This window comes from Pleurodeles waltl, chromosome 6, assembly GCF_031143425.1.
Source record: "Pleurodeles waltl isolate 20211129_DDA chromosome 6, aPleWal1.hap1.20221129, whole genome shotgun sequence".
NCBI lineage: Eukaryota > Metazoa > Chordata > Amphibia > Caudata > Salamandridae > Pleurodeles > Pleurodeles waltl.
This window is the reverse complement of record NC_090445.1, coordinates 1662726136-1662753890: the sequence shown is the minus strand read 5'-3', so window position 1 is coordinate 1662753890 and position 27755 is coordinate 1662726136. Positions and strand designations below refer to the sequence as shown.

The 27755-nt window shown below is 42.8% G+C and overlaps 1 protein-coding gene and 1 long non-coding RNA gene across 2 annotated transcripts in view; one reads left to right on the top strand and one right to left on the bottom strand.

Annotated features, from left to right (window-relative positions):
• LOC138301303 (uncharacterized) overlaps positions 1-18291 on the top strand; it is a 28963-nt gene extending 10672 nt beyond the window's left edge. Inside the window, exon 3 of the long non-coding RNA XR_011205081.1 lies at positions 18207-18291. This is a non-coding gene — a long non-coding RNA (uncharacterized lncRNA). The remainder of the gene's footprint in view (positions 1-18206) is intronic.
• LOC138301302 (uncharacterized) overlaps positions 4661-27755 on the bottom strand; it is a 93755-nt gene continuing 70660 nt past the window's right edge. Inside the window, exons 9-11 of the mRNA XM_069241615.1 lie at positions 23511-23613; positions 18189-18331; positions 4661-11882 (exon numbers count right to left, since the gene is read on the bottom strand). Of these exons, the coding sequence (XP_069097716.1) occupies positions 11736-11882; positions 18189-18331; positions 23511-23613 (393 nt within the window). The 3' untranslated portion in view covers positions 4661-11735. The remainder of the gene's footprint in view (positions 11883-18188; positions 18332-23510; positions 23614-27755) is intronic.

Sequence of the window (27755 nt, the reverse complement as noted above, 5' to 3'; positions counted from 1 at the left end):
TTTTGTAACGAAGTATCCTGAGGTATTTGCTGATGAAGTTGGCATGGTTAAGGGTTTTGAACATTGTATCAGGTTCAAGGAGGGAGCTATTCCTATTTCACATAAAGTAAGACCGGTTCCCATTTCTGTGAGGGGACAACTTAGAAACCTTCTAGATAAACTTGTTAAGGATGGTATAATAACTCCCACTGATTTGCCGGAGTGGGTTTCGCCGGTTGTACTCACAAAGAAAAGAAATGGGGATCTAAGGCTATGTGTAGACTTAAGATCTTTGAACAAGAATATACTTGTGGATTGTCATCCCCTTCCTCTCATACAAGAAATGATCTCTGGTTTGGGTACCTCGAAGGTTTTCTCCACAATAGATTTACAATCTGCGTATCATCAGATTGCTCTCAGTGAATTCTCTCAAGAACTCACCACGTTTGTAACCCCTTTTGGTGCCTTTAAATATCTCAGGTTACCTTTTGGTCTGGCGTCTGCGGCTAGTGTTTTTCAGAAAATGATGGACTCTTTATTTGGTAATCTCAAGAACGTGTGTGCTTTTCAGGGTGACATTCTGATACATACTGAGGACATGGAAGAACATAGAACTCTTCTGGATAGAGTATTTTCCATCCTCAGAGATTGTGGTATGACTATTAAAAGCGAAAAATGTAAATGTTTGGTGAAGAGTGTGGAATTTCTTGGCCACACTAGTTCTGCAGAAGGCATTAAGCCTAAACAGGGGAACTTATATGCGATTACTAATGTGCCCTGCCCCACCAACAAAGATGAGCTCCACTCATTTTTGGGTTTGTGTGAATACTACTCGAGGTTTGTTGAAGGCTACGCCATGCTAGTACAACCTCTCAGGTCCTTGTTCAAGAAAGGTAGCAAATTTGTTTGGGGTGAGCAAGGACTTGAAGCATTTGCTGCCATCAAACTATTAGTCTTGTCAGCCCCAGCATTGAAATCTTTCATACCTTCGGCCAAGTCCTTTATTACTGTTGACGCTAGTCTGAAAGGTCTAGGTGCGATGTTTGGGCAATGGGTTGGTGGACAAGAACACACTATCGCCTTCGCGTCCAGATCTCTCTCAGAGGCCGAAAGTAATTACAGTACTATCGAGAGAGAAGCTTCAGCATGTGTCGGGGCAGTCCATAAATTCAAAACTTATATTTGGGGCACGTGCTGTATTCTATACACTGATCACAACCCCCTTGTATTTCTTATGGATGGCAATGGCCTAGGAAAAGGATCTTCAAGATTAGTAAGGTTGCTTTTCAAACTACAAGTATACAATCTGGAGGTCAAGTATCTTCCTGGTGGGAAAAATGTTAGGGCGGACTGTTTTTCTCGGTTGCCGCTGCCTTTTTCCCAGCTAAATGCTGAAGATGAAGACTCCGAGTGTGTAGTTGGAGCCTTAGACATGGTTTCTGCTTCGGATGGCTTATTTTCTGAGCAGGATTGGAATTCAGGTATGTCCAGAGATACACTATTGTCAGAAGTAATGTACCACATCAAGCATGGTTGACCCAACAATAAGAAACTTAGTGGGGAACTCAACACATTTCAGCAGCTAGCTGCTGAACTGTCCTGCGAAAATGGCATCTGTATGAGGGATTCTGTTTGTATTCTGCCCTGTGAGTTGAGGCCCCTATTGATAAAAGCTGCACATGAAGGTCATCTGGGCATCTCAGCCACTTGCAGGAGACTTAAGGAGAAGTACTGGTGGCCAGGTCTTGATAAACAGGTGTCAGACTTTGTGGGTCAGTGCTCTTCGTGCGTAGTGTCTGATAAGCATTGGAAGTGTCACACTAAACCCTTACATACTATTCCTTTTCTTAATATTGCTTGGGAAAGCGTTGACATTGATTTTTCAAGTCCTTTTCATATGCTACCAAAAGACATGAGACACATGATTGTTGCCATAGATTTTTTTTTTAATGGATTTATTACACCTTTGTTGAGCATGCTGACACAGAATCTATTATATCATTCTTATCCTATTTATTCTCTTTCGAGGGTCCACCGTCTGTTATTGTCACAGACAATGGTGTACAATTTACTTCCACCAAGATAGAGAGTTTTATGACTAGGTTTAACATCAGACATTTGCGTGTAGCCTTGTATAGTCCAGCTTCCAATGGATTAGTTGAAAGGGCCAACTGCATTTTGAAAGAGGGTATCCAAACAGCCATAGCAACTAATTGCAATGTGATTGAGTTTTTGAATGAGAAAATATGGGCATACTTGAATACTCCACATTCTACCACTGGCTTCTCTCCTTTTGTGCTTCTCAGGGGTAGGGAATCTAGATCTCAGTTATTACCAACATGGATGGCTTCCCTTAGTAACAAAAGTGTGAATGTGGATTTAAATGAGTTGAGACAGCAAGTTTATAGAAAACAGATGGTGCAGAAGCATGACTATGATTCACGGAAAAATGTGAATGATGTTCAACTCAATGTGAATGACTGGGTTTTGATTAAAAAAAACCTTACAAAGTGCCCAAAGGAGCATCAAAATTTTCTCTACCTGTTAAATGATTAGAGTTACGAAGTCTTCTGTTCTGCTGGAAGGTAAAGGATGGTGGAACAGAAATTGCGTTGTTCCTATATCCTCGCCACAAGCAGAGATTTTCAGACGTGTGTATGCAGGGCGAGAGGACGACGCCAGCTCTAGTGGCACATTTATTGAGGATCCTCCAGATAAAAGGACAGAAGTCAGGAGGTCAGGTCACGAAGATGGTGGCAATCATTGCCAGGTGGAGAACTCTTGTGATGATGATGGACCTAATTCTTCTTCTTCTTGATTTCCGGTCGCAGACCCTGTATATACGAGCAGTAGCAGACTTGTTAAAATTCCATCAAAATTTGATGATTACATTCTAGGATACGCTCTTGTTCGTTTTTGTTTTGTTTTGTGTTTGTTCTGTTTATTGTAAAGGAGGAAGATGATGTAGTACACGTCTGCACATTATAATATTGCTGGGGGCGCGGGTGTTATTTTACTCTTTATTGTACTTTGCAAATGTTTACTTAAGGTTTACTTTTAGCTATTGTAAGTTCTGAACCGTTAGGCGGGTCGAACCTTCTTGTGGGTTCTAGATCCCGGTGCGGCACTGATGTTCTTACCTTCATGCTGTACGGTCGTGTCCTGTGCCTGCCGTGGACCCGTATTAAACGTAGAGTCTAGAAACCAGTACTTTGTGTCCAAGGATTCATTTGAGTGGTGCCAAGCCATTTCCCCTCCTACAAACGCCCCCTTTGCATATATTATGCCTGGCACAGGCATAATGTAGTGCAAAGGTGTACAAAGTGGCACAATGCATGCAGTGCGCCACCTTGTAAATATGGAGCAGTGTTTTTAGCCTTCTAACGCCACATTAGTGTAAAAAAATGACACTAATGTGGGGTTTGATTGGTGCTATATGCCCCTTAGGGTATTAGGTTATGGAAATCCACACTCAACATGGAGTAGTGCTACCTGACCATGATATCTTTAAACAAAAACTCCTACCCCTAAGAGTAAATAGCCCTTTTTACGCCTGTATTTCTGGAAGAGTTTTGACAAACCAGCCATTATGCCACTCTCTGCCCAAGTTATAGGCACCAGTTGAGATTAACACAAGCATTCGGACCCATCCTTTAGAGCTTCCTAGAGTTGCAGGGTTTCGATCCCTGACCCCCTGGCACTAAGGGCTCAGTCTAAGTGCCCAACTTTGCATGAAATCCATATGGAGGACAAACAAATACAAAACCCACTGAGCAATGCCTGCTTACAAAGTTTTCCTGTTAATGATTAGCCCCATAAAATGGTTTAGGCAGTGGCGGCCGGTAGCTTCCGGAGGGCGGGGGTGGGCGGGGCACACACACACACGCAAGCACGCACATCCATTAACAACACTCATACCATTCGAACATGTACGCACGCACCAAACATTCCTTTTAAAACAACACACACACTCATTCTTTCACATAGACACGCACGCACATCCATTAACAACATTCATACCATTCAAACATGCATGCATGCACCAAACATTCATTTTAAAAGATCGCACACATATATATATACACACACACACACACACACATACACACTTACCTTCGGCCTCCAGGTCCCAGGAGGGTTGGGACTACTGCCTTCCCTCATTGGCTGACATTAGGTCAGCCAATGAGGGAAGGCAGCAGTCCCAGCCTCGTCACAGAGTGGGATGGGGTCAGTGAGACTGCTGACCCCACCCCACTCTGTGACGAAGTGTCACTGATTGACACTCGCCCTGGGCACTTCAGGGCTTAAACCTGAAGCACCCAGGGAGAATGTCAATTGGTGACGCTTTCCTCGTCACCCAGAGGAGGGCCTCGAGACACCTTTGCTGTGCCGAGGAGGTCAAGCCCATAGGAGCTGTGACCTCCTCAGCCCAGCAAAGTTCAGCTCAGGCAGCCAGGAGTCTGCGCAAATCACGCATGTCTGCTCCTGGCTGCCTGACCTGAACATGAAGAGTGTCTGTCAGGCTGACCTTTGTTCAGGCTGACAGACACTCTTCATGGGGGGCAAAAGGTGGTGGGGGCGAGGCCCCTCCGCCCTGAAGGACGGGCCGCCACTGGGTTTAGGACACCCAAACCCTTTTTCGTTACAAAATCACACTCAAAAAGCACTAAGAAACAGAACATGCATATAAAATGTTTATTTAAAAATCCTAAGGTAGTGCATATATATCCAGACTACAAACCAAACAGAAATGCAGCAAAACAACGTCTAGGTAATGAGAACCACAGAAAAAAAGTTAACAAGGCTACCGAATTTTATAGTCTTCACACACTCTTTGCGCTATTTCTAGGCGCTATGCTCGTGCTAGTTCTAGCAGATCAGTAAATAAACTGCCCAATTCTGAGTTTCAAAGGTGGTGACGCTTCGCATTATCTGTTTTCAGAACAATAAGTCGAAATAAGTTGTTCTGTCTCGAGAGCAAGCAGGTTATTGCAGTCAAAAGCTGTGACTAACCACACAGTCCACGAGCCGACTGTGAATGCTACCCATCACACAGTAACCTTAAATTGAAGTCCGTGCAGAAATCGTCCTCTCATGTCCGATATTCCTGGTGCGAAGCTTCCCTCCAACCTATTGTGTGATACATGAGGTTTTTCTATGGTTTGGTCAAAGAGCTTGTTGAAAACCATTAGAATAAACATTGAACAAAGTTTAGCTGGAGAGTTGAGCATAAACAATAAACAAGGCTTAGCCAGAGAACTTGTTGAACATTATTAGATTAAACGAAGTTTAGCCAGAGAGTTTGTTGAAAATTGTTAGTATAAATATTATACAAAAGTGGCCTTGAGGATACTGCTGGACTGTTTTGCAATATTCTTTTCTCAAAGTTAACAAGGACTAAGGCCTGCAGTCATCAACATCATCAACAAATCTTTATTCGATTGTGAGTACAATCATAAAAGCACACAAAGTTGTAAAATGCATCCTCATATCACATTAGTTAAAAAACAACAATTTAAAACAAGGTTTCAATATAGTATAAAATGTTGGAACAACAACAAAATTAATCCAACCTAGAGGGCCTTAATCTTATCACAGCTCACAAAAAACTTAAAACAGCAGACAAGATGTACACATCTGTCAAAAGCTGGAGGTACATTAGCGCAGGGTGAGCTTGCACAAAACCCCGAACTTTTAAAATAGGTAAAGGAAAGGGCCTCCCTGGGAACACTAAAATGTTTACACAGTAATTCAAAATGAAGGGTATCCTGTGGAGACACATTGTTGCAGCCACAGGGCCCCAAAGAGCCGAGGCTAGACCAGCCACTAGGAGAGGCCAAAAGGTAATGCAACATATTAGGTCAAAAACGAACACAAGTTCTGCCTGCATCACTCTTTTCTTCTCAAGTGGGCAACACAAATGATAGTTCTAAGGCATATCTGCCCTACCTGGGGTAGTCAAAGTTGCCTTCACATAAACTATCCAAGGGATTTTATGCATATAGTCAAGAGCTAGACGACCCACATATAAATTCTGTTAAAGCTGAAGATTATCCCAGGTCCATATCTCGACCCAACAGAGCAAAGACCTGAGAGATATCATGTCACCAATATATCTGAGACCTAGGTCCTCATGTACCGAAAATGGCGGGGCGCTGTGTGGGACTGTAAGAATTCACATAAAAAACATATTTTCTGCAGTTTGGAACTTATACACCTGTCTATAACCCCATACTTCACTACCGTACAGCACTTTAGAGGTGCACTTTGACTGGGAGAGCTTCATTAAAGTGGCCCAGTGCCATGAACCCAACATCTGTGCCAAGCTGGCTACTACCCCTGTGATCTTCACCAAATCACTAGTCTTGCCCTCCACTAAGGAATTCCAGCTCATTTTGGCATCAAATAATATCCTGTGCTGGGCCAACTTCTTCAAATGTAAAAACCACATCAGCTCTTCACAACACCAGGGCAGGCTGACACCCATCACCCTCCATAGACTCATCATTTTAGATACACTTAAAATGGGCCACCCACTGCTGCTGCAAAATATGGTGGCACATTGCCAGCCCCATATATATTAATTAAAACAGGGCCTGTTAATCACCTGCCAAAAGAGAGCACTTTCTTTCAATTCACAAGCTTGGGCTAGATCCTCCCAGGCGGCGTTACACAACATGAGTTTTTGTTTCTTAATGGCCTCCTTATTTCTGGGGGACTGTTGAAGAGAAGCATTCAAAAGTACACACAGGCTCTTCGAACACTCTTGATTAAACCTTTTAGGATGGTCTAATTTGGACCTAATCACTGGGACCGTAAGTAATGCCAAAACCTCCCATGTGATCCCTGTGAATGCGGCAAGAATCGCCGCATCAGAGGCACCCACATCCAAGCACAAAGCAATCTCCTGCCGGCACGCCGAAGAGAGTGACCAGATGAATGCCTCAGGATCCACAAGTAACCATCTCAACCTTCTGACTTGATCCGAGGGAAAAGTTTCACCCTGTATCGCTGGATGAGGCTTAATCCTACCCTTAACTACCCCCAATAGACAGCGACAGGGGGTTATGATCACTGAAGGGACTGCGTGTTATGTTAAAACTTTAAATAAGCTGTAAAAAAGAAGTAGAAATAAAAATAAAATCTATTATCGACGCACAGTCCTTCCCTTTAGTTCAGTTCAGTTCACATTCTTTAGTCAATCTCATCAAAATCCTTCATAAAGGAAGAAATACACAATTACCTACATTAAAACCATGAATATTTGCAACGCAAGGTAAAAAGCATTGAAAAATAGCAACATCTGAGCAGGCCTAAACGAGGGGATATATGACCAGTGCAAATAGCAGTGACCTAGCAGCATATCAACAGTTAAAAAATAACCAAAACTAAAAACAGCCACTCGAGAGTTAAACATGTTCGGGGTAGTATAAGCTATTAACATTTATCATAATCTGTCCCAGAACCACATTAACCGCACATCAAAACAGCATTTTATTTATGCCCTAGGACACTTTTCAGAAAACTTTTAACCTGAAAACATGTCTCAAGATCATTACATTTTTTAAAATAACATTTAAAAAACTGAAACCTTCGCAGTAAGGGTAAAAGAGACTTACTTGTATGGGGTGATAAAATCTACAGAAAAATACAAAGTGCAATAAGGTCTTTGAAGATTTCTCGTCGCATGACGTACGTCAGAAGAGGAATATTGCCCAGGCAGAAAGCAGAGCAACCATCGTATTGTGCACAATCCAAATCTAGTCAACAGTATGAGTTCATAAGCATTCTGTACGTGGGACAGATATGGACCAGTGCCATCGGTCGTCTGGATTATACAGTATTCTCTCACAGTGTGCTTGTGCCCCTCCCTTAAGGCCTGCCTATGATTTACAAAACAGTCCTGAGTCCGGGCTTGCCTCCGGGGTTTCAAATACATGCCCACAACCTATTGCTAAAGAAGTGTCCCCAATGTACTTCAACCACTGGATTTTTAGCCCCTGATCACAAGCCAAGCAGCCTCAAATGATGTCCCAATTAAACTCTGTTTAATTGTTCATCCATAGTGAGCACCAAAGAGCTAGGGAGGGCTCCATTAATAAGATCTTCGACATAGTCCAATCCCTTTTCCAAATGTAAACAATAATGGGGGGGACAATAGGGGCACCCCAGCAAACGTCGGCAGAATCTATTTTATTCCACCTGGATCACTCCAACATCTCTGTAGCCCGAAATTCCCATCCCATGCGTTATAATAGGGATGCACTTCCTCTTATAAATTTCCAACATCGGAATATGGTCTTCGACCAATACAGGCAGCTAGGGAGAAAGTAATGCGTATTGCACACAGTTATCGTACTATCCTGCGTCTAAGACAGGGAGACCAAGAGCAAGCATCATCAAAGCCCAAGCCAAGGTAAGGAAACTAGGTCACCCGAACCAGTTTCCTTCCCCCAATATTAAGAGTTCTGGTCTTGGTAAATGTTGGGGTGATATGGTGATTAATTACAGCTATCAACTTCTCCAACACAAAAAACAAATTATGGGTTACAAAAAGATATCAAGCACACTGCCTCTGAGTGTGCGTACCAATTGTGGTCCCCCCTCAATCATGCAACTTGAAATTACATGGCCAGAGTCTAAATAGCTAGGACACAAGTGACAGATGAATCCGCCCACCAAGACAAGCTTCTACTGTACCATTCCTCTCCAAGGTATTTAGCAAATTAGTTGTCACGTAGATGTAGATTTTGCATTATAAAAATTAATTAAAACAAAAAAAGAGTAGAGACTGGTACATCCAGTTTAAGGGACTGAAACAAATGTGAATCCCACTTGAGCTCTTTATTGTAACCACACAAATCCAAGGTTACAAAAATTACAAGTCTCCCCTTGGCCCTCCCCAAAGCAGATGCCACCGCTGGGAGAAAATAGGGTTTAAAGCCTTCAAGGAAGGAGGCGTTATCTACCTCCCAGGTTTCCTGGAAACTAATCACCTCATACTTCTTAATAAACTGCACCCAGTTGTTATCATTGAGCTTGGCAGACAGACCTGCGATGTTCCAGGACAGCAACCGCAGGTCACAACTCGTGCAAGAGTGGATATGCTGTTCCAGAGCCAAGGGGAGCTGTCACACTCACAGAATCTGATTTTGTGGGGAGTCGATCACAAGAATCCAGATGACTCAGGGGCTCAAATCTGTCACTCATAAATAGTAGAGAGGGACCGCTGAGGTTAATAAGGAGCGGCCTTGACACCATACTCCACCATTTATTTGTATCCAAGGAGTGTTGCATGCAAAATCCGGCTTGTAAAAAACCCCAAAAAGCAACACAAGAATATCCGTGGTTACAAAAGACTTGTTAATACCGACATTAGTTATGAAACACGTTGGGGAGTATGGGTTGTTAAAGTTCACCACCACAAATTCCCATGCCGATTTCTTATCATCTGGTCCTATCCAACTCACCCTCCTAACCATAATGATCAACTCAAATTTCCATACCTAAATTTGCATGCATCATAAATCAGTGCGCAAACTTATTCTTGAGTTCCTCATAAGTTTCTGTGCTATGAACATTGTATTGGAGAACATTCCCTAAGACCACCACATAAAGGAATGCTGCTGGAAGCAAGTTCATCACCACCCCTGGGCGTGAGGCTGCTGTATGGGAATGACTGATGTGGGACATTGCCCCAACCAGAGAGTGCTAGAACTACGTGGAGCAGCTGACAACGGCCGAGTTGGTCTCAAAGAAGAAATGACCACCCCCTCCCGACCAGGTATGGAACAATGAGGCATAAATGCACCATTGATTCCATGACCCAGCTCCACTGGCCATTAGGGATCCTTATACATAGAATCTAGGACTTTTTATTGAGTCCTCAACTGCACAATACTCGCCTCAATTGAGTTCAACCTAGAGGAAATTGCATCCAGCTTTGCATTCCCTGTGGTGCTGACCAACCCAGCAGTCATCTCCTGCCAGCTGCCCCAGAGGCGAACGACACAGAGGAAGCTCCATCTGCACCCCCACCGACACCCACATGGCTCTCAGGTGAGAAGTGACCGACTGCCTTGTGCGCTTGCACCTTGGACTCGTGGGGAGGGGTTGAGACACCAACCTCTCTCATGACATCTCTAGGGGTACTCAAAAATCCATGTGAGGTGGCCCCACCCCTAACCCCCTTGTAGCAACCACTGAGCTGGTACCCAAGGATGGAGAGCTAGCTAGAAACTCCACAGGGCTATCTAAGGTCGAGGCAATCAGTGGGGTAACTTCCATTGACATAGCAGCTGTCTCTCTGCCAGAGCAATCGCTTTGGATACCACATTCACCACCAAGAGAGGAACCCCTCAATCGTCGCCACCTGAGGGGCCCATCTTTCTCTTCCCCATATGAAAAGGACACCCTCTTTACTTCATTACCGGCACACCACCAAGCACAGGGAAACACACAGGAGAACTCAAAGAGATCTCCCAACTTTCCAAAGTAGAGGTCCGAGTCAGTTAAATAAACCGCTGAGAAAGTACATATGCTGACGCAACGTGGAGGGGCAACCACGTACCTAGTAGCAAATACCAGCTTCCAGCAAATAAGTATTTAGTGCAATATTGTTCCCAAGAGGGATGGCCCCACCCCGGCTCCTCCTGGTGCTGACGGGCAAAGGACAGGCCCGCCATTGGCCCGGGCGTGCTCCACGCACGACCCATGCCACGGGGAAGGTGCAGGCGCTTTGTAGCGCATCACCCACGGCACCCTGGTTGCAGGCCAGCCCCTTCTCCTGAGGTGAAAAGTAGTTATGGGACTGTGAGTCCCTTTCAAGCAGCAATATCAGGCCAGGAAATCCAGCGTCATGGGGAAGGTGCAGGTACGTTATGGCACAGCACTTGCGGCGTCCTCGTTGCGGTGAAAAGTAGTTATGGGACAGTGAGTCCCTTTCAAGCAGGAATGTCAGGCCTGTAAGCCACTAATCTTCTAGATATTATGTGTATTAGTAATGGCTATTTTTTGTATATGCTCCGGCAAAGGTGTTCAACTATCATGAACGTATTTGCATAAGCTTGATTATCAACACTTAATGACACATTTGTAACATGCAATAACATAACATGAAGGTGCATTAAAGGGAATCACAATTATTCACTTATCACTTAGTGAAAACACACATTTCATACTGAAATGAAAGATCTCTTTACTAGAAAAAAACACAATATTTACAACAATTCCATCCATCACCATGTTTTTTTGTTTTTTTTTGCAGTAGAGGCTGTAAGTGCAATGCTATAATCAGATGTGGGTCCCCTGCTCAAGCTATACCTCAATGATGAGTCCTATGTAGGCCGAAACCAGTCTGTTGCATATGTTCCCATCTGGAGGGTTCCTGACCTGGAAGTTCAGGCTGGATTGTTCCTATTGGACCAGGATGAGGATTGATTTGCATATGGCTAGTTTCCATTTAGAGCAGCATAATGGGCGAAAAACGATAACAAGCAATGTAGCCTCAAGTGATTACCAGAGGCTGAGATTAATTCAAGCATTCCGTCCATCACCTTGTTGTTTCCTGCAGTAGACTCTATGATAGTGTATCACCAATACTGTTTGTTAAATTGCCTTTAGCCACAACAGTCTCCACTCACTGGCAGCTCCATCCACAAGCCTTTTTTTATCAGTTAGGGGTACTGTAGAGGATCAATGCACCCTCGTGCAGAACCAACACATGGACACCCTTATGTCTCCAACAGGTCAGCCCCTCAAGCCTGTTGGCTAGTGATTAGGGAGGGGTCTGAAGAAAGATGGTGAGGCGGAGCTGCTGAATCACTCTGAGGCGAAGCATGACCTGGAGGGGTGGGAGGTTCAGCTGGGTCCAGCTGCAGATCTGCTGGTTGTCCCTGGATTGCCTATTCAGAAATGAAAGATAAACTGTAGTCCACATGGTGCCCACAACATCCATTGAAATAACTCTTTAAATTTCTGCTCATCAAACATTGGACAACATCATGTACAACTTTAGAACAATCTGCTTTCACTGTGATCCATAACTTTACAGGTGTGTTACAAGGTAAGCCATTCCACTGCTACAAACACAAAGGGAGTGTGGCAATTATGTGGCATGTTTTGAGTGTATGGGTTGGTATAAGCGACAGCATGATGAGAAGTCTAGCTAACATGAGAAGCGAGAACCTCAGTGCATGTTCTGTATACTGAAATGTCTGCAGTGCTGTAAAAGGGGTTACATATTGTAAACCTTCTGAAGATCTGGTGCTCAGATTTGCAGTGTATTTGCAATAGGGCCCTGTGAGATTCAAAGTGAGTCAATCTGGCTTGATCTTTGTCAGTGGTTCTAAAACTGGACCAGGGCCCCATGGAGTCCACAAAGCCTAATCAGGAAGTCCATGACTACTTAGAAAATTTAATAATATTAAAAGTTTAATAAATTACATAGAAAAAAAGAAGCAAAGTGTGAGATGAAAATGTTAAAACGTTCCATAAATGTTAAGGAATTTGATTACGGAGGATAAAAAATAAGTTGATGCCCTCAGATTGATTCATGAGAGCAATGCCAATGCATCAAACAGACTAAGCAGGGACGATGGGTGGCCTGACAAATTTAGGAAAGCCTCAACCTTCCCATTAAAATGAAAATGTAGATTTTTTTTATAGTTGTGAATTAAAATATTTCAGCACTTGTGTATTTGTTTGAGGAAATCTGGGTTCTGTATTTTTGTGTATTGTTTTGAGTTTCAATGAATGAAAATTGCTTAAGCCAAGGTCCCTTGCTTCCAGTAACGACTCAGTGGGAGTCACTGGATTCCAATAATGATTTAATGGGATCCCCAGAGTTCAGTTATAATTAAGTAGGTGTTCACAGGTGTCATAAGGTTAGGAACCTCTGCTCCTTATCAATAGCATGTGTTGACACTTAACTACATGCTACTGAAATGTATTATGAACTGATGGTTGAGCCCTGCTCAACCAAGAAAAGGAAGCAGTGGGAAAGCACTGTGTCTGCCATTTGGCATGCAACAGGCAAGGGCAGCTCAACCACCCTCATCGAGGATGCTGAGTTAAGTTGGATACCAAATTTGATTAAAAAAAATCAAATTAAAAACATGAAAGGGCATTGTTGGCATGGTCAACTTAATCTAACAGTTGTGTCTAGCTAATCTAGGGCTGCTCAGAACAGCACGACAAATACTTGTTCAAACTGTAAAAGTTCAGAGCATCACAAAGACCCTGAACCTCCAGCACTGGGATAAGAGAGAGAGCTTAACTGTGTAAGAAAGATGCACTCAGCTTTGATCTCCTAATTCTGTGATGTCAACTGAATACCGCATAAAGAATGCCTTGTTCTGTAAGGAAGAACTACTTTGCAATTATGTGAAAGTATAATAGCACAAAAAGAGTTGTTACATTGTAGGGCAGGAATATTGGGTACCCGTCCCCTCATAACGACTAGAGGATAGGTCTGCTCCCCATCTAAAGATCTGTTGGGTCTAGTCTACTTCTATAGGAAGGAGACTTGTTCTCAGTTTGAGACTTCTTGCCAGCCAAAAGAGATGTCTTATACCCATCCACATTGTGCATCCTGCCTTGCTTCATGACTGGAGGTCATTTCCCATGAGAAGAGGCTTTTTGTTGCCTAAATGACTAGTGTGCATACCATTACCCATTGAGATCTACTCTATGTTTCGCCAACGTCCAGGTGGAAGTTAAATATACCTACATTTCCTACAGTAAACCAGTGTATCCTAACTCTACACATGCAGAACCTCCACAGTGCAGAAAATCTGAGGTGTTGTGTTCAGGTAAATGTCAAACTTCATATTTATTAATTTTTTCCTTCACATTTAAGTTAATTTCCTTTGTGGTACATTCCATTTCCGACTCTTTCCCACGCTTTCAATACTTCAAGTTCATGGAACTATGGGAAGGGCATTCCAAATGCTTGTCAGTGCCCAAAAAGGCATTGTTTATTTGGTGTTTATGTGATCTGTATTTCACAGTCCACAGGCGTTCCCCTAGGAACACCAACATTCCCTCCTCTGTTTGACACCTACGACTGCAGCAAAATCTGCACAGTGAATGTGCACCCGTGTGAGAATGCATGCATGTAGCTCTATGAAAGGATTTCTCTATAATCCCTTCAGCTGTCTGTGAAAACTTTAATTTGCTATAGAGCTTGGGAAATAAGAAAACTTTCCAATAAGACAGCTACTTACGGAGAGTTGGAGCGCTACCAGTAGCTACTTTGTGCAGCCAAGCCTACTAAATTAGGTGCTTTTCCTTGTTTGAATTTAATAGAGTGTGTGTGTTCAAGACGACAATGTGAGCATTTTCAGAACTTGTAAGCTAATATTTGAAGAAAAATGGCTGAATACATTAAAAAAATATATTTGAAGCTGATATTTGAGTGATAGATCATGTGACCTTGCAGAGAGATATTAGTAATATGATTACCTTGGGCCCAGAGGCCTTACAGCTATGGCTATTATGCATTACCCATGTAGAGGAATTCCAAATTGACAATTTACATCACTTCTTGGCAACCCTGCCTGATGCACTTAGATGATCACCCTAGTAATCATGCATTTGCCGGCCACTAATCTAATTTTGTTTGCTGCGGACACACAACACTAATAATATCTACAATATGGGCTGTTTTCCATTGAACACAAGTAGCTCTTTCATAGTGGAGACCCCTGGTCTAGTATTTCTTCCTGGGACTTAAGAGATGAACACAGTAGTATCACAAATACAGGACCAGGGAAGAATTGGACTTTCCAACCAATGTGAATCTGGGTGGTTCCAGTGCTCGTGAAGATGTCCCTGGTTGTACCAAGAAGCTCTCCACTGGACGAGGCTGGGGTGCTATTAATTCTTATAAGAGTACCCAATACTTCAGAAGTGTTCTTTGATCAAGCTACCTGCCACCCGCAGACAGTTTTTTTTTTCTTTTTTTTTTACAGGCTTGAGAAGTCACTGTCCAATGACTTGGAAACTGCCTTTTTTATTCCACTTAATAATGTGTCCCTGAAGCTTCACTTTGGTGGGTTGACTTTTTGTGCAGGACTAAAGAGTGCATTGCTCTTCCAGTGGGGAGCTGTATGTACCCGCAGACATTGGCTCTAAAGCCTGTTACTGCCCCCTACTAGTTTGTTTCAGTTGGAGTGGGGTCTGTATACTTCCGACTCTTCAAAGTCGCATAGGTGGAAAGTCAGATACCAGATGCTTCATTCTCAGTAACCAACCAGATAAAGTGGTTAAGAGTCATGCAAGGGATGACGCCCAGCTAACATTAAAAAGCTTGATGCAAAGTTCCAGTATGCACCCTCACTGGGTGAGTGTAGAGCAGACCAGAACCATGCACTACATTACACAACCTGTGAACTTCCAAAGCGGTTATAAGGGCTGGACAGAGCACAAGTTACTGACACAGCAGTGGTTCAAACCGTCACACTGTTTACCCACGTGCCTGCCTTTATGGCCACAGTCAGGTCCATCTGCCATTAAAAACAAAAGCATAGCTTGAACTGTTGCTTCAGAGCCCTGACCTGCACCTCTGTAAGGGAGGGGAGGTGGACAGGCCCAGCACTTTACATGGGTGAGCTGTAACTTTTATTCATTCAGGTGTGAGTCAAGTCTTTGTAGATGCACATGTTCTTCCGGATCAACCACATTCCTCCACTGCAGGAGATTTCGTAATACTGTTTTACAGGTGATTGTCATAACAGATGTTTTGATTGCTGAGTTTCTATCCCTTTTCAAGAGTAGTTGGGTTGCATCCAGGGCATAGGAGCTATCCTTATAAGGTTGTTGCTTTTCGCCCATTATGTCAAAGTCCTCATCTACTATTTTGTGGGTCAAGTACTATTGGTATCAGAAGTCCACTTCCTTAGCAGAGCTTTCCCACAAATCCATTTTCCCCCTGTTTATTTATTTTATATTTAAGTGACTGCAAAACACCCCCAGGAGATGTCCATTTTCCCCTTTCATGCTGGGAGTTAGATGCACCTAACCTCAGCATGTAATGCTGTCCCTGCAGGGACATTGGTGTGAGATCTTTTTGAGTGCTAATTGCTACATAAAAACAACACACAGTAACATCAGTTATCTTTGAAACTGCCCTCATCACCAATTGGGATGATGTGAAAATCACAGTAGGCCGCAATGGAGTTTCTGCACTACTATTCTGGGACATCTCAGCTGCCTTTGACACAGTTGGCCATGACGCCCTAGTACAAAGACTCTACGAGTCCGGCATAGAGGGGACTGCTCTCACCTGGATCACATCCTACCTTAAAAATAGAGCAAATGTCATCCATATTCCCCCTTTCTCATCCAAACCATACGTTACAAAATCAGGGGTCTCTCAAGGCTCAATAATCTCACCCAAGCTTTTCAACATCTACATGAAGTCATTACCGGCAATGATCAATTAATTTCAGCTCACATGCTACAACTATGCAGATGACACGCCATCTCAAACCGATTACTTCCAAAACAGAAATACTCACATGTGGCAATTGGAAAAACTATCACCCACTCTGCGCCTGGCCAGATGATCTGGCACCACCTCTTAAATTATCTAAGGAAGTTAGAAACCTTGGAATTACCACGGACTCCAAGTTAATAATGAATGCCCAAGTGAACAAACTAGCAAACTAAAGATTCATCACCATGAAAACACAGCGACGCATCCTCCCCGACTTCAGATTTTCACACAAGGTCCAGGCTACTATCTCTATCGTACTGTCTAAACTGGATTACGCCAATGGCCTCTACCATGGGTCATCTCTATCGACTATGAAAGGACTACAACAGAATCCGAACTCTGCTGCCACACTACTCCTACATATAAAACCACAAGCCCACATCTCCCCTGTCTTGATGGCACTAAATTGGTTACCGGTTGCCAGAAGATCCACCCTCAAGCTGCTCTGTATCACCCACAAAGCAATACATGGAATAGGACCAATAAATAATAATAATATAATCACCGAATACATACCACAAAGGAACCTCCCCTCAAGATTGGCACCCTGTATCAAAAGACAATAGGTGGTACATCTTTTGTTCAAGTGGCCAAACTATGGAATTCATTACCCCCAATTATAAGATCTACAAATAACTATCATATCTTCAGAAGGCTACTCAAGAGTTGTCTCTTTTCTACATAACCACTATACTCAAACAGCATTGCACTGTATATCCCTGTGCATGTAAACATTTACAATTTAATATGTAAATATCTAGATATGTGTATTCCTTTGTATTAATAGTTATAACAATGATTTTTTCTTAAAATATATACATACTCATTAGGCCTGTTTAACAAATGTATATATCACCTAGGGTTAAATATTTATATATATATATAGATATTTAGATATATATAGATAGATTTATATATATTTTACACTTAACATGTTCATAGGTCATTGCATAGTTTCTAATTAAGTTGTTTGATTAGATGCTTATGAGTCTCTGTTTTATTTCATCTATCACAATAGGTAAATATTATTTTAACTATTTATCTACAGGCATTCACTTATGAAATATTGAAGAAAGATAAAGATGTTATAAATGTGCACAAAAACTTCAAGTACTGCAACACTTGAAAGTCTGTGTTTACACAATACAACTTTTAATCTCAATATAGTCTCTGACTCATCCCAAACATCTTTCTACTACTGTGATCTCCAAAATAACCCTTCCTAGACTCTTCCTTCTTCTACCCCTCCTGGCTCACCCCAAATCTCAGTTTACTCCCATGATCTCCCAAACAACCCTACTATATTCTCTCACCTGTATCTCTCCTTAGACTCATCCCAAAGCTTATTTCACTACTATGATCTCACTAATCCCTTTCTACAGACTCTTCCATCCTCCACCTCTCCTTCACTCATCCCAAACCTGATCTTACTACTATCTCCCAATTAATACCTTCTGAATTCTTCTCTCTTCTATCCCTCCATTACTCTATTCAGTCTAACCAACAAACTCACGTCCTCTGCTCAAATTAACTCATACCTCCCAATACTAATACTATACTCATATTTCCCTACACTAATCCACCACTAATCCTTTTGGGTTCCAGAGTCGCATGCTACTCTCCGAAAATAATTTCGACACCTCGTCACGGGTAGTAAGCGCTATATAAATACAATTGCAATTGTTATATTTCCAGGCAGGTTCTGACTTACCTTTGTTTGCCGTTTCAGTTTGTGCGGTGGCGGCTCCCTGAGCCCACCAGTCCTCTTCATCTGTTGGCTTACTTTGCTGATGGTTGTGTGACTGCAACCAGTCACCCAGGAGATGAAGCGGTAGCAGTTGCACCGGGAGCCCCCTGTGCAGTGGAGAGAACGGTGCTTGGTTATCATTCTGGGAAGTGTTAACATCTATGTGCCACACATGCTTCTTCAGTGGCAATGACTACGTTGTATCTATTGCATGTTCAGGTACTTCTACAGCTCAAACCTAGCTCTGGAGAAGCAGTCAGAACAAACCATTGAACCTGGAAGCTGCAAAAGTCCTGTGCTGTTTTTTACTGGAAGGCTACACAACCTTGTGTTTATGTCTTTGAAACCCGATGCTTCCGGGGCCAGCCATCTGCACCGAGGGATTCTTCCCTTGCTGCAACTTGTGCTTAGATATTTTAAACAACTGGATTGTTCTGCACAATTCATAACTTCATCGGCTATCACTGTTGGGGTAGGAAAGCCCAGAAAAGTCTACAGCTGAGTTTGCCTGAACAGTTGTGGACCAAGCAGGAGATGTCTCAACACACTGCCAAGTCTACTGTTCTTCAACATGATGGTCAGACCCATCAGTTTTGGTACTAAGGGAACTGTTGAGTGTAGTTTCAGCCTACCACCACCACAACATGCCTCTCTTTAAAGAGCCTTACATCATGATGTAACAACAGTCCACTTCTTTGCAGCTTTTTGGTTAGGTTCACGCTTTACAACTACCAGATACATACTTATACATCACATACTGAGGTGAAAGGCAGAGTATACTATGCAGCCATTTTCATTGTCTGAACTGGGCAAAGTCACTCAATCCAGTCGAACCAAACAGGAGTCAAATCTAATAAACAGTAATCTCAGTGCAGTACTGTTTCCGGTGAGGTTACAAAGCAAGCTAGCCAGGTACGGGGGGATGTATGTATTTTCACGATAATATGACTCTGTTGCATTTGATTTTTTTATAAAAATGTATGTGTAAGGTTCATTAATGGAAATGAGCAAATCTATACACTACTGCGGTAGTGCAGAATCTGAACAATTCTGTGTATCACTGTGGCATTTTAGAAATTAGATACAACTTGTGCTTTGATTTAGCAATGAGGAAACTGAGGAAATATGAGGCATTAAAGAAACAGCAAACGTGTAATACAGCAGTGTTCAGAAAAGTGACACTTCATGTTTACCTGGGTATCCTGGAGACTGCCAGTTGATATCAGTCTTTACTTTGCATGTCTTTACGTTGGAAGCGTTACATTGTGGTCAGTACATCTGGAGTATCTTTACAACAGGGGGTAGTACACACAGAGCAACTTTACATTGCACCCTTCATGGTACGTGCTTTTTTAATATATTATACAGTGGCGGTTGCTAAGTTGTAGTTATGGTTCAGTCACACTTTCCATTGAAAATAATTTTTTTCATTTGCCTATAGCTTTTGACCTGGGCACAGATTAGCACCAGAATTCGCAAACGATTGCTATAGTCAGGTAATGTCAGACATGACAATTTGGGTGAAGATCCACGCAGGGGGAAAAGGTTAATAGAGGTTTGTGTTTTCCAATGTTAGCTCCCACAGGAACTTTTACTCATAGAAAAAAAACGCGGAACTGGTTTACACCTTAGTGAGCATGAAAGTAGAAATTTACTCAAAGTGCGGGTTCATTAACCTGGTGTAAATCCATTCAGTGGTTTTTGAAATATAAGTCTTCAAAAAGGTTGTCAGGTAGGCTAGAAAGGGTTAACACCCAGAAAATCATGAATCCTTTGCATCACATTAATTTTTTTTCTCAAATGTGATTGACTGATAAGAATAATTTATTATTTTATTCACTATCTTGAAAATCACAATTTAAACAAAATCATGATTTCTCCTTTGTGGAAAAATCATTCCCCCTGCTGCTGGGGGAGGTGCACTTTGAGAGGTGTCAGAGCCCTGCAGAGTGCTACGCCAGAGGCATGGAAAAATGCACCGCAAAGGGGTTGTTGGAGCTAAAATAGCAATTTTATTGAAAATCACAATTTTGTACCCATTTGAGAATAGCAGAAAAAGACCACATTTTTTGTGAAAAAAAGCTATTTTTCAGTATGAATACAGTAAAAAAGGAAAAAGATTTTCCCATTTTAAAAAAAGGTTAAAAAAAACAAGAGTCCACCGCAGGGTTAGCTGCCTCCAGTGTGTTGGGCGCAGGAGTTGACTAATAGCATGTGCTATGGTTTTGTGTCTGAGGGTGAAATACATGAGAGGACAAACACATACAGACACTTGAACTGATTCTATTAGACCAGGGATACTCAAAGTACGGCCCGCAGGCCTCATGCGGCCCCTCTGACCTTTACATGCGGCCCCTGGGGCAACAGGAGCGCTGGGCAGCTGTTTGCTTGACTCCGCACTAACAAAAATATTAAATACGCACACAATAATTTATTTCAAACTTAATTGGTGTTAATGAAAGGAAGTAACTAGGGACTCCTGCACTTAACTTTAGAAACGCCTTCATTTTTAAAGACATCTTGCAGCATAAGTGTAAAACTAAGACAGTCTCTTCAAAATTAATTAAGTGTATTTAGTTAACATGCAGAACCTTTTTGCCTTAGTACAATTTATTTTATCAGTGCATTGAGATGTATTCATTTTAAAGTGATAGTTTTCAAACATAAATTTGGAAACATTAATTATTTCCCTTACCCTGAGAACACCACCAATAGTAAATTAAAGAGGCAAGTCACTTGGTATGTGCCCTTTATGGGTGGCCTGGGTTCCTATCATACATAAACAACATTATAGTTTATTAAATCAAACACAGAAGCAGGTTTTGTGCAGCGCACACCATGAATAATGTATTTCGAGGTCATCTTAAATGTGATAATGCAGAAAAAGGAGGGAAAGTGACAGTAAACAATTGCCTAGGATCACAAAATTTGGAAAAGTGGGTAAGCCGGGATTCATTCCAGGTTTTCTGGTTTCCCTTTGTTTATTTCACCCACTAGATGCATATCCTTTGCTTCCCCTACACCTACCTTGCCACCAATCCCCCTAGTCACCCCACCCGACCTCCACCACCCTGGCATCAATGCGGACCCCAGGCACGTCACAGACCAAACTTTTTGGCCCCTGGGAAAATGTTTGCAAGTACCCATGTATTAGACTGAAGACAGACATTTATTTTCTGAACGGTACAATTTATTGACACTTTCAGAAATAGCTAGTGGCCTCTCCTTCTATAGGTTTTAACAACTGGCCCATTTCTTTACTCTCACCATTTGCAAAACTGAGGAAAGAAAGTATGTCCTGTAGGCCCAAGGAGCATCTTGAATTGAACATTTTGCTATCCTGAACATGAACACGATAGCTGTCAATTATGTTTTTGATCTGTCTTGGAACAGAAGCTGCGCTGGTCTCGGTTCTTATCTACATTAGCTTAAACCTGTATGCCGAATACATCATCTTTCTCATCATGACTGATCTATCAGGCACCTCATCTTCCTCATCATGCTAGATCTATTGGGCACCTTTGATACAGTCAATCATACCATCTCAATTAGATAGATGGGTGAGGTGGACTTAGCCAGAACATCTCTGAATTGTTTTAGATCATTTGTGATGGATAGAAGATTTAAGGTTAAATTATCTCATTGTACACAAACTATTCACTGTTATGTGGAGTTCTGCAAGGGCTGTAGCTCTCCCCTATCCTTGTTTACATATATATGTCCTCTTTGTCTGAGTCCATTGTAGGCTTTTTAATCCTCAATATACATGCTGATGATATGTAGATTATTCTGTGATTTAACAAAGCAGTGGAGGTACTAAAAAAGAGAATTGAATAATTATTTAATATCAGTGTGAAACTGGATGAATTGGAACTTCTTTGTGTTGAATGGATTGAAAATTGAATTCTGGTGGTTGGAATAAAAAATATTTGGACTGGAATAACCTGGCCCATACATGTTAGCACATACCCTGAGGAGCCAGAGAAGGCTTGATTCTAGACAAAAAAACAGGCTTATGCCTCAATTAAATAATGTAGTTTCAACTCTCTTTTTTACAGCCAAGACAACTTTGTAAAATTAACCCCTTTTTACCAACATAACATAGAGCAACAGTAGCGAACACCCTCATAATTGCTCAATTGGATTATATTAATCCAATTGTTCTAAGGGTACCAAGAATTATAATTCCCCACTGACTACCAGTAGAGTATCAGTTAAAGTTTAAAACCCTTTGTATCTGCCATAAAGCTTATTATGGAACTATGACGTCCCTCTTTCAGTCTCTTCTTCTTAGACACAAGACTTTCAGATCACTAAATTCGGGGAACCCACATCTCCTCTTGAGACCTCGTTTTACAAAATCGAGAAAAGGTGGTATGACCTTTTCTGTTCTTGCTCCCTATATATGGAATGGGAATCAACTGGAGCTGAGGCAAATGAAAAATGTAATATAATTTAGGAAACGTTGAAGACTTTCTTGTTTTTGTTATTCCGTTTCTATAGCCTTTCAGTCTGTTCTGCTATAGAGACAATTGTCTGTACTCTATAAATAGGTGTTTCATTCATTCTCCCAGAAACAAACACTCTAAGTAGGAGTTTATTTTTGTACTACAAAGCAATGGCTCTGATGCAAAGAGAAGGGCCTGGCCTAGGGACCACACAATATTTTTTCCCTCCATCAGCCATGCCTCGCAAGACAGGAACACTCTGCCTTAGAATTACCTCTGTAAACAGGGTGGGCCTTCTGATGCTGCAACCCCAGTAGTTCTGTGGCAGATGACCTGTCAGGAAAGGGTATCTGATAGTGTAGCCACAGAGGCTCCACTATGAGAAATCAAGCAATTCACTCCCCTTTAAATGAGGCAGGGTAACTGCTAGGTTGGTGGACCCAGATATTCAGAGGTTGGCTTCTTCTGTCAAACTTTAAATTATCCCCTCTGTCTGCATATTTCAATTTAATGTTGTCTGCAAAGAATGGCTTAGTAAATTTGCACCCTCCCTATATTGACTCCTATATTGTAATATCAACCTAGCAGTATTTCTGTAGCATGTTTCTATCACTTGTATGGCCTGTTGTTACTCCTACCCTACCACACGGCTCTTAATTTTTTTGTTGACCATTAGTCCTTGAGACAAAACATCATTGTGTGTGCTTTGTGAAAAAGTAGGTCTGTTCAATTATGTGGCTGTGAATGACTCTTAGTGGTTAAAATTAATTATCATGTTGTGACTCAAGTTTGGGACTTTTAAATGTTTAAATGGAGATATTAATACTAAACAAATCACCTGAAGGGGTCAGCATTTCTGCCAGGACTCTGCGGGCCTCTGCCTGCCCTCTCGATGCCCTCTCCCTCCACTGCTGGATCAACCGACTGTACGAATGAGCCATCTAAGAAAAATAGATCAATAAAATAAGACATGTACTGAGGATGCCCGATTCTTTAGATCCCTGACCTGACCTTACTATGGAACACTGATATACATCACACTTCAGAGCAGATGGTAACATCAGATGACACCTGTTAACAGCTGTGAACAACTTTCAAAGTGTTGCAATCTTTAGCAAACAATGAAATTCAGCAAATTGTCAGAGAACAGGGGGGAGTATGTTTATTTTGATTGCAACTCAGAAATCATTGCCAATGACCGGTTCTTGAACACAACCAGTTCCCTCCTCAATGGTGTCTCCCAGATATTTGTATCCTTCTTTCTCTTTTCTGCTTGAAAGTTTATTTTTCTACCTTTCTAGTTATAAATTTTTCATTTATTTTTAAACAATAAGCTGAGAACCACCGAGGAATAACAATACAAGAGGTTGGTTAGTGAGGAGGCTCGGTCATAAGTGTCTAACCACTGACAGACAGTACTAAAAGCAACTAAGTAATGTCCATGAAGTGGGAGGCTACAGTGGCTAGTATGGCTAGTAGTTGCTAGTTATAATAATCTGGTAAGAAATAGTTCTTCATAACCTTCCAAAACGTTCTAATGTTTCCTGTAGTCTTAGTGAAGGGAGGGTGTTCCAGAGTGATGAATACTCTATGTAAATGCATCTGATCTCATATTGTTTGTACGAACTGGACAGATGTGGTGTTGGTTTCACGTACCTGACATCTGTTATTCTGGAATAACTGGTAGAGCGGGAGCTGAAGTCTAGAATGGAAATGTGAACTTGCCATGGATACGTAAAACTGCATTCTAATGTTGATGGGAAGCCAGTTTGGGGTCTTCAAGGCAGGTGTAATGTGGTTCCAGCGTCAAAGACATGCAATGAACCTAACAGCATAATTTACCACTGTTTGGTGAGATTGATTCTTGGAAGGGCTCTGTATGTAGCCAAGCAAGGAAATCAACATTGCTAGCACAAGGTAGATTTATTACTTATTAATGTAACAAAAATGCTCATTGGTCATACAAACCAAGATGAAAACCACAGCGGAGTACAGCATTAATGAGTGTTCAACCTGCTGACCAAAATTCTGAATTGCAGTGCAGCCCGGACTAATGTCCGATAGTTAAGATGACCTCAGTGAAGTGGACAGCCACTGCCTGTAAAACAAGCTGCAACAGACAACTTTATTCAAGCCCATTAGTATTTTGAATAGGAGTGTAAGGAAATGCCTCCTTGGCATGATTACCCCCTGACTTTTTGCCTTTGCTGATGCTATGTTTTGAATTGAAAGTGTGCTGAGGCCTGCTAACCAGGCCCCAGCACCAGTGTTCTTTCCCTAACCTGTACTTTTGATTCCACAATTGGCACACCCTGGCATCCAGATAAGACCCTTGTAAGTGGTACCCCTGGTACCAAGGGCCCTGATGCCAAGGAAGGTCTCTAAGGGCTGCAGCATGTCTTATGCCACCCTGGAGACCCCTCACTCAGCACAGACACACTTGCTTGCCAGCTTGTGTGTGCTGGTGAGAACAAAATGAGTAAGTCGACATGGCACTCCCCTCAGGGTGCCATGCCAGCCTCTCACTGCCTATGCAGGTATAGATAAGTCACCCCTCTAGTAGGCCTTACAGCCCTAAGGCAGGGTGCGCTATACCCTAGGTGAGGGCACCAGTGCATGAGCACTGTGCCCCTACAGTGTCTAAGCAATACCTTAGACATTGTAAGTGCAGGGTAGCCATAAGAGTATATGGTCTGGGAGTCTGTTTTACACGAACTCCACAGCACCATAATGGCTACACTGAAAACTGGGAAGTTTGGTATCAAACTTCTCAGCACAATAAATGCACACTGATGCCAGTGTACATTTTATTGTAAAATACACCCCAGAGGGCACCTTAGAGGTGCCCCCTGAAACCTTAACCGACTATCTGTGTAGGCTGACTAGTTCCAGCAGCCTGCCACAACCGAGACATGTTGCTGGCCCCATGGGGAGAGTGCCTTTGTCACTCTGAGGCCAGTAACAAAGCCTGCACTGGGTGGAGATGCTAACACCTCCCCCAGGCAGGAGCTGTCACACCTGGCGGTGAGCCTCAAAGGCTCACCCCTTTGTGCCAGCACTGCAGGACACTCCAGCTAGTGGAGTTGCCCGCCCCCTCCGGCCACGGCCCCCACTTTTGGCGGCAAGGCCGGAGAAAATAATGAGAAAAACAAGGAGGAGTCACTGGCCAGTCAGGACAGCCCCTAATGTGTCCTGAGCTGAAGTGACTCTAACTTTTAGAAATCCTCCATCTTGCAGATGGAGGATTCCCCAATAGGATTAGGGATGTGACCCCCTCCCCTTGGGAGGAGGCACAAAGAGGGTGTACCCACCCTCAGGGCTAGTAGCCATTGGCTACTAACCCCCCAGACCTAAACACGCCCTTAAATTGAGTATTTAAGGGCTCCCCTGAACCTAAGATTTAGATTCCTGAAACTACAAGAAGAAGAAGACTGCTGAGCTGAAAAACCCCTGCAGAGGAAGACCAGAAGACACCAACTGCTTTGGCCCCAGTCCTACCGGCCTGTCTCCTGCCTTCCAAAGAACCCTGCTCCAGCGACGCTTTCCAAAGGACCAGCGACCTCTGAATCCTCAGAGGACTGCCCTGCTTCAAGCAAAACAAGGAACTCCCGAGGACAGCGGCCCGGCTCCAAAAGAACTGCAACTTTGTTTCAAGGAGCAGACTTAAAGACCCCTGCAACTCCCCGCAAGAAGCGTGAGACTTGCAACACTGCACCCGGCGACCCCGACTCGACTGGTGGAGAAACAACGCTTCAGGGAGGACCCTCCGGCGACTCTACGACTGTGAGTAACCAAAGTTGTCCCCCCTGAGACCCCACAGCGACGCCTGCAGAGGGAATCCCGAGGCTCCCCCTGACCGCGACTGCCTGAACTCCCTTTCCCGACGGCTGGAAAAGACTCTGCACCCACAGCCCCCAGCACCTAAAGAAACGGAACTCCTGTGCAGGAGTGACCCCCAGGAGGCCCTTTCACTTGCCCAGGTGGTGGCTACCCCGAGGAGCCCCCCCCTTGCCTGCCTGCAACGCTGAAGAGATCCCTTGATCTCTCATTGAAAACCATTACAAACCCGACGCGTGTTTGCACACTGCACCCGGCCGCCCCCGCGCTGCTGAGGGTGTACTTCTTGTGCTGACCTGTGTCCCCCCCGGTGCCCTACAAAACCCCCCTGGTCTGCCCTCCGAAGACGCGGGTACTTACCTGCTGGCAGACTGGAACCGGGGCACCCCCTTCTCTCCATTGAAGCCTATGTGTTTTGGGCACCTCTTTGACCTCTGCACCTGACCGGCCCTGAGCTGCTGGTGTGGTAACTTTGGGGTTGCTCTGAACCCCCAACGGTGGGCTACCTTGGACCAAAAACTGAAACCTGTAAGTGACTTACTTACCTGTGAAAACTAACATTACTTTACCTCCCCCAGGAACTGTGAAAATTGCACTGTGTCCACTTTTAAAACAGCTTATTGTGTTTTATGTGAAAAGTATACATGCTAATGTAATGATTCAAAGTTCCTAAAGTACTTACCTGCAATACCTTTCAATTGAGATATTACATGTAGAAATTGAACCTGTGGTTCTTAAAATAAACTAAGAAAATATATTTTTCTATAACAAAACCTATTGGCTGGATTTGTCTCTGAGTGTGTGTTCCTCATTTATTGCCTGTGTGTATGTACAACAAGTGCTTAACACTACTCCTTGGATAAGCCTACTGCTCGACCACACTACCACAAAATAGAGCATTAGTATTATCTCTTTTTGCCACTATCTTACCTCTAAGGGGAGCCCTTGGACTCTGTGCATACTATTCCTTACTTTGAAATAGTGCATACAGAGCCAACTTCCTACAAGGAGCTTTCAACAGTGATGGTCCTGAGGTGGATATGAAAAGCTGTAAGTGATTACAAAAGCTCATGGCCACGGCTGCATGCTACTATTTCAAACACTCAAATTTCAGTCATTTATTATGGATTACAATTGTTTTGGCCTGATAAGTGAATTTATTTTGCATAATTTATTGTGTTTTTAAGTATTAATTTTTAACTCTGAATTTTAAAAATTAAAAATATGTATATATATATATATAAAG